We start from the raw sequence: 12,201 nt of genomic DNA, 5'->3' as shown, positions 1-12,201 counted from the left end.
TTTGTTGTATTGCTGCATCGTATTCTTTCTATTTTTAATTATATATATATATATATATATATATATATATATATATATATATATATATATATATATATATATATATATATATATATATATATATATAAAGATTTCTTAATTTATTTTGCAAAAAAAATTTAGTTTTTGCTTTTATGATTTGTAATCATTTTTTAAAAATTCAAATTGCATTTATTTGTTTATTCCGTAAACGTTCGCTAACTAAACATTACTGCATTGTCGTTTTCAATTTAGCTCATACTGCAAATTTAATTTTAAAAGTCGACATTTTAAAATGTTTTCTAATTAATATTGAAAATTTTTTGCTTTTATTATGGTTTTTATTTTTTCAAATTCTATACGGTAAACTGTTTATGTTTGTTATTCTCTCTTTTTGCACATTCCCTATATCCGTCGACGAGCATTATTCTCCCGTGACAATAATTTGTAAGTGCATGAGCTGTAATTGCATACCAATGTTTTTTTTTTATTTATTTAATTTATTTATTTATATTAGTTTCTAGTTCAGCTTTAGGTTTTCTTTTGTGTTATTTAACGCTGTTTTCTCCATATGATATGATATATGGCGACCTGTAGAGCATCAAATTGTTGTCCGAAGAAAAAAGGCGGAGAATAACTTGTTGGTCCAGGTTGCCAGCTTATTTGGTGGAGGAAGAACCCGCGGAAAACCACCGACCACTGGAAGCTACTGGCAAGTGATCCGATATTGCGAGGGCCCTAGACCGCTTCCCCCCCTCCCCCCCCCCCCCCCCCGTCTTCATCAAATACGCGATTCAAACTTTAACAAGCTTACAAGAGTTTCTTCCCTTTAGCCAGGTACATTTAGGTTGAAGATGCATCCATGAAATGTCATCATAACTAACATAGATGGATTTAACATGGTGCATTCAAACCCTAATTTTTCAAACCGCGAACTTTGCAAGATTTCTTTACTCAACACGCATTCGATTTATGAGTAATGGGTGATTGGTTCATTTTGCTTAGACATGTCAAACCTTTCTGCGTTTTCGTTCAAACAGTCAAGAGTACTATTTGCTGGGGACAAATTCAACTGACACCTAACCTCCAATATATATGCCCCTGCTGTGAGCCATTAGCACCCCACAAATAGAAACACAAATATTTCAAATTTTATAACAGAATGAACTTAGTGTAAAACAAAATTTTAAAAATAAATTCTTATTGGGTAAGTGAAAAAAGCTATGAAAATTACAAACTAAACAAGTGCTACGTCGATAGCGATGATGGTGATAGAGAGAAATGTCTTTTCTGTTTTCAATTTATTATTATTATTATTGTTATTATTGGTCACATACCAGGAGTGCTTATGGGATGATCGGTTGTCCTTCGTCCGTCCGTCCGTTAGCACAAGTTTGTTATCCCTACTCCTACTTTTCCAAAATTACTTAGAGGACTGACTTGAAACGTTACATACATATTTATCCCATGATCAAATTGGTCCGAAATGAAGATGGTATTGATCTGACGTCCCATAAAGCCAACACGGCAGTCATCTTGAAAATCTTGTTATCGCAACTACTCGCTGTCATTTCACCAAATGACTTTTCGCGATGTCTAGTTGCTCCTGAATAAAAATGATATCAATCCGACATCCAGTATGGCCGCCAGTTTAAACTCTTGCTATCACTACTCTGCTTGGACGGAAGATCATAATTGATATGTGTTTTTTTAATGAAATTGGCGCAGATCTGGCGTCCAGTATGGCCGCCACTGCAACCATTATGTTATAGCTACTCCTGAAAGGAAAGTAATATCTTGAAATTATTCTTCTCTACTCTCTAAGAATGAAAATATATATCAACGTTGGGTTTTCACCATTGGAATTCTTAAGACACCTTGTTGGTCAAAAAAAAAAAAATGGTGCTAGTCCATTCTGATTAAAATCAGATCTCCGCTGTCCTGTGTGAAGATCTGACGACGACCGCTTAGGGGTCATGTTCTTGTGTCCTTTGAATTAGCCAAAGGAAATACATCTTTCAAAAATCTGAAAGTGAATCAAATCGTTCAGTATCCACACTGCTCAGTCTCCAAACTCGAAGATATAAGACTTCATCTGACTAGCTGCTAAAATTAGCGATTATGGTAATAACATAAGTTACTAGAACATGACCCCTAAAGTGGTCGCTGTCATATCTTCATGTATAACAGTGGAGATCTGATTTTAATCGGATTAGGTACTAGTCTTACATCCATAATGACCGTTTTAAAAATCTTTTCTGTCACTACTCGCCCAGAATGGGTGATCTTTATGATATGAGGTATGATTAAAGAATATCGCATATGGTTTCAAAACTCTGCAGTTACAAGGAACACATGGTCTTATTGTAAATTCCTGAAATTCGTTTCGCACAGATGGGCGTTAGTCTCTTTGAAGGACTATTATTATTATTATTATTATTATTAATGCTCAACCATTATTTAAAAATAAATTACTAACCTTCAAAGTTTCAAATATACAGAAGTATCTTTTGTACATGTTTCCATATTTAGCATGGTTTTAGTTGCATTGCTTTTCTTTGCTTTCTGTTTTGGTTCAGTGTTGCGTTGTTTTTTTTTAGATGGAATAAACAGCTGCTATTTTAACGTTACAGATGATATGTTCTATAAAATATTTTAGAGTATAATACACCTGGTTCGTCTCATCTTGTTAATGGGAATGCTATAATCACAGAGGCACACGATCCATCGCTCCTTACCTGTTCTCCGTCTCCAATCTCACCTACTAGTATATCCCTGTGGATTTTAGTCTTGGGCTCGGCCAATGTGGGTAAGCGAGAAAACTTGGCAGTAGATTCCCACGGGTCAATGGTTCTTTCCGGTATTTCTTGCACCATTTATACTCGCCGCAATGTATAGCCCTAACGTGTGCTGAAAATAATGGCCTTTAAAACCCACAACAGCAGCAAGCTAGATATGCATATTTTAAAAGCTCCTCTTTGGAGTACCTGACACATACGAAAAAGATTTATAAAATTAGAGGTTAACCGTTTAAACAAATAAGTCGGCATTGTAAACGATGCTATTAAGTTTGATATCCGTTACAAAAATATATTAAGGACAGCTAATGCAAATGCATTTCAAAGTATCTGGTGTATTTCCTGCTCATAAGTAACTCTTGCGTTCATTCAGAACCATATATACAAAGCCTCAGAGTACGTACGTGGACTATAAGTGTTGTTTTCCCGTTACAGAAAAGGACCATGTTTAAGGTGCAGGATTGTAAACGAACTCGTATGACATTTAGTTTAAGTATATTTAGCACAAGGATGTTGATTTTTAACCTGCTATATCCAAATGCACGTCAACCATTGGATCCTACACGCGTCACAAATGTGGCTTTTAAATTTGTCTGTCTTACAATGTAACTACCCCACCGCAAATGCTAATGAAAACACCGGTCGCAGGTGGGGTTTAATATGTTAATAATAAGAAGACATCATGCTGGGAACCGTCGAACCCGAAGAACACGAATTTGGATGTATGTGACAATAATTCTCTAGTACTCGAGAGATTGGGATTTGAACTGAGACTGGGATTCGAACTTTTGGAACCCACGAGATGGTGGTGGTGGTGGGGGGTTTGGAAGGGGAGAGGGGCTTATGAGGTTGGTGGCTTATTCACTTAGGCAAATCGTCAGCAAAAAGCGCTATCTTTATTGTCCATAATTGCTGTACGAAGATACAGTGGCTGATGGTAATTATTTGAAGAAAAAAAACTATAACAAAACTAACCCTACAACTGATTGCTGAGAGCGAAATTTCCGTCAGTTACTGATAGCTTAAAAGTTTGCAAAACGGCTGTCGCAACGACAACAAAAGCACTACTGCTGCTACTACCACTACTAAAATCACTACCACCACAACAACAGCAGCAATTGTTATTGCTGCTACTGCTACCAATATCACCACTTCCAAAATCACTACCACCAACCGTCCCGAGCAGTACGGCCACGACTATATCATTTAAAAAAAAAGAAAAAATAGAAGATAATGCACGAAATAAATAAAGGAATATTATGTGTGTTGAATGATTGTTCTTCGTGTTTTCCTTTGTACAAGGAGAACAAAATATTAAGCACACCTTTACTAACCAAGCCTGTGGCTAATGTATCGTCATGATCAGCGTAATGGAACGCAATGCGTCCATTAATGCCATGATGGCATATCGTAACATAGACGAAGGGGTGTGGTTTGAGAGGTATTGCTTTATCAATAAAGAAATCTTCTATTAAGTAACAGTGCACTTTGCGGTGGGCGGGATAGTTGGGCGGCATTATACTAATAATTAAAGTTATCGTACTTGCAACAGTAGAAGAATGTTTATCAAACAACAAACAATGAACGTTTCCCCTTTGTAACTGAAGGTAATTATAGTCCCCCTCCCCGCGTTCTCTCTTTAGCAATTTATCAAGCCGTTCAATAGTTACTTCATATATATATATATATATATATATATATATATATATATATATATATATATATATATATATATATATATATATATATATATATATATAATTGTAATTGCATTGAATTTTAAGTCATACCTGAGTTAGTACATTGCATCGAATTAGACCATAGTACAATTAAGATGCTGAATCTTTGTCTCATCGCGAGAATATAGAATATAATTTCAAACAGCGATTACTTTTAATATAATATAATATAATATAATATAATATAATATAATATAATAGCAGGCAATGTAATATGGATACAATTCTCAATTTAAATCGATAAGTTAATCATACCATTATAAAATAACAAGTTCACTGTACATAAAATGTCACCATTCAGAGAAGATAGATTTTTTAAAGCACTTCTTTTCGTTACACACGCTATTGTGTAATATTACGTAAATATGTATTATAGAAATACGCAACCTTATTTGCCCATATATGGAATAATTGGCGCTGGGTGAGTCCATATGAGTCAACAGCCAAAGTATCTGGGGCATTTTCTTCACTTGGTCACATGACCACATATTTCTCCAAAGTCACACCTAATACGTAGCGGTCACAAGAACTTCACTTAAAGCATGAATGATCAACTTTTGTCTCACAGAAGACACTAGAATTTGCTTGTCCATGCACCGCAAGAGCAAATAGAACTTTTTGCAGCTAATTCTATATTTACTGTTGTCGTTGTATGTGAACTACTTTGTGATATATCGCGGTAGTATATCATTGGTTGAAATTCGGTCCATCGCCGGTGAAAGGTATTAAGGCCGCCATATCGGGATAGCGGTATACTCCACATTGCAAAAAATGGATGTTGGCATGAAAAATTCTGGCCCTTTGGCCACATTGAAGAACAAAATGACCGCTCTCAGAGGCGAGAACGAGATTCTGCAACAGAAATATGAGGAAATGGAGAAATTGTACATGTCTGAGAGGAATTCCAAACTTGCAGTAAGCTGTCGGCCGGAAGGCTTCCTTTTTCATTTTATATTTCTTCAAAACTTATTTTCGGTTAATTATTTAAATTTGTGGATGTATCATTTGTTTTACCTATTATTACTGCACGTTGCTATCACTACATATTGGTAAATAGTTCATAAGAAGGTTAAAGGTAGAGCGACAGGTGTCCCCTACCCCGGTTGACAACCGGAAGAGTATTGATAGCAAATTGCCCCTCCCATATAGTCCCAGTTCAGGTGTGCAGATCGTGCAACATTTACGTTAGTCTTGTTTTTTGACAAATAATTTTTGTTAAATCGAAGATTTATATCTAGAACTTGCTTTGACAACGAGGTACACAATTTAGAGGGTTGGTGACACGGGGGCCGGACATAATTGATACATTGTTTTAATTTTTTTATAGAGACCAGTGTACTCGGAATGAATGCTTGTAAAATGATTGCAAAGCGGAGGATGCAACTGTACATGGAAAAAATGCTGGAACTAAAAATGCATTTCATTATTGGATTTGAAGGGGGAAAATACTTATTTCAGGCTGCAGCCAAATTTTACAAATTCAGTCATTTCATATAATCTGAGATCAGATTCACTGATGTTATATATTTCATTGCTTACAAATGGTGACATTCTTGGTTAGGTAGACGTGAGTGCTAATATTGGTACCCCTCTGAATGGCAGAGTGGTCTAAAGTACTTGCCTTTAGTGATCGCTGCCATCTCACCTGTTCACACAAGTTCAAGTCTTGGGCTCTGCCAATGTATGTGAGATAGCTTCCTGTAGGTTGGTGATTCTAATGAGTTATCCCAAGTTCCTCAACTACCAGTACTTATACTGGCTGCCATGTATAGCCTATCGTGTGCTGAGAAATGGCATTGAACCTACCGAAAATGTACTCCTACTTCAACAGTATACTAAAATGTTCCTATAGATATAACTGGAGCAGCCTGATGTAATTCACTTGGTGCAACCTGGCCGATTGTCAGAAAGTTTGAAGATATAGCGTACATATTTTTAAAGTCAAATTGTCTTCTCATTTGTTATTTTTATTGCTGAATTTCACTCGAGCAACACTAGCAGAATAGAGCTTACATTTTTCATATGATAATGTCTGTTAGATTGTCTTAAATATTTGTTCATCTGAGCACTAACATGTTTGATAAAGTTTTAATTAAGGCATGCCACATAAGGACATGCATCCTTCTTTGGAAATGTAAATAGATTCTAGTAACCAAGGCATGCATTTAATACTGTATCATAGCGAATTAGTGTGAACATCTTGTGTTATCTAATATGGTGGTCATATTATGGTTACAATAAAAATACAAATACATTTTACCTTATGTAGGGTTCATAACTATCACAAGCCCAAACTTAAAAAAAAAATTACATAGGAAGTAGATTTTTACTCATGTCACCCTTTTGTCTGTGACAATAGTTTTATTTGCTCCATTGCATGGTACAGGGGCCCAGGTGGTCTAAAGCGCTCACCGTTCCGGATCACTGCCATCTCACCTCTGTCTGTATGGGTTCGAGTCAAAGGCGTGGGTCGGTGGGTTTTCCAGGGTTCTTCCTTCACCAGTTATACTGGCTGCCATGTATAGCCTATCTTGTGCTGAAAAATGGCGTTAAATCCTAGAACAACAACAGCATGGTACAAGATCACTTTGTATCTTTGACCATGTTGAGTCTTTGTTATTGTAGCTAGGAGCATTGCAACTGCTCTTTATGCAATGGCATCATCACTGGTGGTTGTATCAGTGGGGATTTTAATTTGTTTACATCTAATTCAAAAATTAATTTCTTGATAGTGTATACTCGCTTATAAGTCAAGTCCAACTGAAAACTGCACAGGCTCAGAGGTACCATCAAATATTAAGAGTAATCATTAGAACAAAAACAATGACCCAGATCTGCAGACACATTATGATACAGCAGATAAGGATCTTTGTCTCGATTGTAAGTGAGTATATGATACTCTCCAATTATATTTGTACATTTATTACTTTCCTCCATTATATTTCTGCATGTTTTGGAGACCATAAATAAAAATTGCAGTTAAGAACGAAATGCAAATAGAAGCACAGATGAAATGAAACTTAAGGTTAAATGCAGATGAAGGGCATATCTTGTGGTCCAAATGACAGATCTCAGGGTATGTACATTGTACAGTTTATTTTCAAGACAATTAATTTTACAGGTTCTCAGGAATTAATGGCTGATAAGGGTAGAGTAATTCAAGATCAATTTACCTGTAATATACTTTCAGTGTGGAGGTGTGGGTCATGTCCTCTAAACACATTGAACATACTTTTGTAAACTACTTAGTTAATTGAGTGCACAGTTGACTTGATATTGCAATAATTTAACATGCTGGTTTAGTTTAAAAGGTTACATATTAGAGAGGTTTTGGGGTTGTCTAAGTTGCTGTAACCTTTATGGGATTCTGTATTTTCTGTTTTCTGTGGAATGACTCAATTTCAAGTCCTAATTTTGAAAGTTCTGAGTTATAAACTTGGCATCAGTTAAGTCTGTTTGAACAACCTACTTCGATTTTTTGCAAAAGCAGTAAACTAGTCATAAGACAGTAGAGACAGTCAACACAATAACAGTAAAGAGAAATCTTTAAATCTACATATGATTGGTCATAATTAAACTTAAAACATGAATTTCATGTTGGTATGGAGTCACTTCACTTCACTTTAAAAAGATAATCTTCCATGGCATGGCTATGTTCCCTACACCGTTACATAAAAGTCCAAATATCAGAAGCTCTCTGGGTTGGATCAGAAGAAACACGGTCAAGGATATAGCAAAGTATGAACCGCAACAAACAAATTTTTGGGGTTCTAACAAGTTGTAGGATAGGTCTGGTCCTATTATCTTGTATGGTCCCAGAATGCTAACTGTACGGAAATTACATTTAAATCATTCAACCACAAACATTATATGGTAGTTTTTTTTTTTTTTTTTTCATTGTCCCTTCGAATATGTTATAGTATCCTTGTTTAACATTCCTATGTCAGTTACTTGTTGAACTTTCGGTTTGCATTACTAAGAATGACTGTCCACCAAAAACTGAGTTTTATGGGCAGGAAACGTGAGAATGTATTGGCTGTATTTCCTAGTGTGGAGCTTGTATCCAACCATGATGAATAGTGTGGGTTTACACCTGCTGTCATATATCCATTTAATTCACCTGCAGTTTTGGGTCTATTCAATTTGTGTTAACTAGGCAGTAAAATAAACCATACACCCTCATCTGCCTTCACATTATGCAATGACATATAAGGCTTTCTGTTTGCAATATGGATGTAGCTCATAAGCTTGTATATATGGTAGTTTTGAATGATCAACCTTGAATGACTAGTAGCTTTACCTGGGATTTGTAATACAGATTAGGTGCAGTAATGGATTGATGCCATGTAGCACATTCCTTGAAAATATACATGTAGCAGTGATTTTTAATGTGAATTACTTGAGGACATGTACCTTCCTATTATATTAGCACAGGACTGGGCATTAATTTAGCACTGGGCTGGGCATTAATATATATTTGCCAGTTTGTAACACCTTTACAAGCTATAAGCTTTTACATTTTGTGAAATGCATTGATAAAGCTATTCCCATTTACACTTTGGGCTAAACTGATCAGTGATAAATCTTGATTATCAAACATTGTTGTTTTTTTCCACTTGGTTAAATTGTTCCATGATAAATCTTTACAAGTGTTATCAACATTGTATCAATTTTGTATAGTTTTGTTTTAATTTCTAGGTCAAAACTTGTTCATTGTTGAGTAGCTGATTGAAAAGGCTGGCACACATTTTTTGTTTATCGTACATTACAGTGTATTCTAGTCAGTCTTCCAAAGGCCTGTATGTCTGTAGAGGCCAGTATTTACAGGAATCCTCGTCTGCTTTCAGTGCAAGTTGTGCAGTTTTGATAGATGGTAATATTGGAGACGTGCTTGTGAACAAGTGATGTTGCTCTTGCAGTTTGTGTTGTTGTCCTTTTGTCATGTGGCTGAATGCATTGTATGATGGAATCTTGTGAATGCAACTTGTGTCTCATTCATTGAACTTCCATAAAACTTTGTACATGGTGTGTTCATCGTCTGAAGAAAGAAAGAAAAGTGTGAATGTAAATTGGAGAAAGTTGCATGCAACATGTAGTTGTTCTGAGAAGCCTCTGATTATTCCCATGTATCTTTCTAGGTAAAATGTAACAAGCAATCAGATTGGATCAGCTTCTTTTATCTGTATCCAATAAGATAGCGAATGGAAAATCTTGTTTCAGCTAGCTATATGTGGCTGGGTCCCTTAGGAACAGATGTTGACCAGACATTCTACTATCAAAATATTTTTGGAACAGCTTTTCACCTTAGTTTACCCTAGACTTGTCGTCATCGTGGGATACAGGAGATGGGGTGGGGAACATTTGTATGTGCAAATTGCTTAACAATTCCAGTTTTTTTTTTAAATGTGAAATTGACAATGTACAGGTTAGCACCCATTGTATATTTTGTGGTGGTTTGAGTTTCAGGAAATGGTAAGTTATACATGGCACTTGTTGTAACTGGTGGAGCAAGAACCTTTGAAAAAAAACTTAAGAACCACTGACCCACATGAAGCCACTGGCAAATTTTCTCACATTCTCACACTAGCCAAGTCCAGGACTCTTGCAGACGGGTGTGAGATTACATTGATTGGTAAAACCTGATGCTTTAGACCAGAGGTGGGCAAACTTTCCAGTGCAAGTGCCGCATACACAAATTTACACCTTGTCGCGGGCCGCATAGTTCATTAAGTAAAATAATATTTGAAATAGCAGAAGCAAAAGGTTTTTCTAAATAACATATAATTAATTTTCAGTTGTTAATATTTGAAAACTTAAACTTCAAAAGAAGCACATTTATTTGATAAACAAAGTAAAATAAACAGAGTCAGTGCAAATGATGACTTGTTCCTAGGCCGCATGAAAACCCTTGGCGGGCCACATGCGGCCCGCATGCTGTAGTTTGCCCACCCATGCTTTAGACTCACTCTGACCCTTGGGGACCCTCTGTGTATCCTGTAATTTATGGATTAAATCAGTATGCTGGATGGATGGATAGGGTGTCTAAATACAGCACAGAGAGTTAATTTCTTGTAGATATAATGAGCAAAAGTTATATGGTACACATGGAAAGTCAAAATAAGTTGTGTTTTTTTAAAGTCTTGATGTCAATTTTTAGAGTTGTCTTTAAGCAGAAATAGCAAGATGTTCCACTAAACCCTTTTTGAAGAGGACTTTTTCCCAGCCAGCCTCCCCAGTTCCCATTAACTGATAGAATAATACCCATATTCTTCCCTATTCAAAAGGGAGTTGTTACTTTTTCAATACAGATATTAAAGTGTTGTGCACAGCCCATTACAATTTCCATCTTACCCTTTACCCACTACTTCTGTCCTTAAAGCTTTTGCATTGTGGGATGGAATGTTAAGAGTTTGCAAGTGTCAATTCCAGCTGATACTTCATTTTCGTGTAAACATCCAACCTAGCTGAGTGTGGGTGTTTCCCTGTTTCTTCTTGATATCTGACATTTATTAAACTCTGCCTTGTTTAAGGAAGTCCGTGTTGCAATTTACTTTTATTGGAATACTTTGGGGATTCGTTGTTAGAGAATGCTGACTTACTGTTAGTTTTTATTAAGGGTGCACATGTAGATTAGATTTTACCAGTTACTTTGAATAAAAGTAAATTATGTCTATCTATGCTTTTTCTTTTGTTTGTTTTTTGTTTACTATTTAAGCACTCTTGGTGTCAAAAATATTGATCTAGGTGGACATATTCTTACCTCAGTGTAAAAAGAAAGTCCACACTTTGTTATTAGAATGTGTACACTTTATTAGAATGTACAAAATAGCCTTGTTTGTGATAATTGATAATCAGAAGGAAGTGGAGTTTCCGTCCTTCTGCACTGAACTGTTTTGATACAGTATCTTGGATGAGCAATTTCCTGCCAATGTTTTCATCACGAGACATTTTGTACTGAAACATTGAAAGCTCAATGCTGAAGTCTTTACCAGGCAACTAGTGGTGTAGCACTGAACAGCTGAGATGGGACACCAAAATGGACGCAACGCTACTTTCCCATCAAGTTGTCCATATTCAGCTAGAATTAATAGGCCAGCTGAACAAGACCATGCCCTTGTAAACAGGCTGGACAATGGTGGCTATTCTAAACAGTTGCTTGTTTGCGTTGATATATGATCAAGAGTCAACCATTAATGCTTCTCAAGATTTTAATTATACTGGTCATAATCCAGGAGAGCTTGTGGAATGGCCAGCAGGCCATAAATCAGTTATGGCAAGTTTGTTATTGTTACTTCTCCTAGATTACCTGGAGGCTTGTCATCAAACTTTACATTCATATTCATCCCAAGTGTCAAGTTTGACCTAATGAAAATGGTGCCACTCTGACATCAAATATGGCCATCACAGTGGCCATCTTGAAAACCTTGTTATTGTTCATCCTTCTGAATATATGGTTAAACCAAAATGGAGTTTTCACTTAAAGACTTCTTCTAATCCTAAATGAAAATGGTTCCAATATGACATCCAATCTGGCCACCATGGCAGTCATCTTGAAATCTTATTTCTACTTCTCCTGAATGGCTTGGTCACATCAACATGGGGTTTTCACCAAAGGACTTCACATAATATCTGGTTGGTTCTAAATG

The 12,201-nt window shown here is 36.0% G+C and overlaps 1 protein-coding gene and 1 long non-coding RNA gene across 14 annotated transcripts in view; one reads left to right on the top strand and one right to left on the bottom strand.

The window, feature by feature from the left end:
- LOC149801426 (uncharacterized) overlaps positions 1-4,438 on the bottom strand; it is a 43,843-nt gene extending 39,405 nt beyond the window's left edge. The window contains exon 1 of one of the 2 annotated variants that reach the window (XR_016420648.1): positions 2,757-4,438. This is a non-coding gene — a long non-coding RNA (uncharacterized LOC149801426). The remainder of the gene's footprint in view (positions 1-2,756) is intronic. The other variant, XR_016420645.1, reaches the window with a different exon arrangement.
- Positions 1-12,201, top strand: part of LOC149801425 (tropomyosin-like) — a 60,997-nt gene that overhangs the window by 5,332 nt on the left and 43,464 nt on the right. The window contains exon 1 of one of the 12 annotated variants that reach the window (XM_089955547.1): positions 5,253-5,470. The exons of the other annotated variants lie outside the window; for them this stretch is intronic. Coding sequence (XP_089811673.1) covers positions 5,327-5,470 — 144 coding nt within the window. The 5' untranslated portion in view covers positions 5,253-5,326. Of the gene's footprint in view, positions 1-5,252; positions 5,471-12,201 lie in introns of those variants that run through there. 12 annotated transcript variants of the gene reach the window in all.

Source organism: Sinohyriopsis cumingii, chromosome 4 (assembly GCF_028554795.1).
Source record: "Sinohyriopsis cumingii isolate HCF-2022 chromosome 4, ASM2855479v2, whole genome shotgun sequence".
NCBI lineage: Eukaryota > Metazoa > Mollusca > Bivalvia > Unionida > Unionidae > Sinohyriopsis > Sinohyriopsis cumingii.
This window is presented reverse-complemented; position numbering and strand designations above follow the sequence as displayed.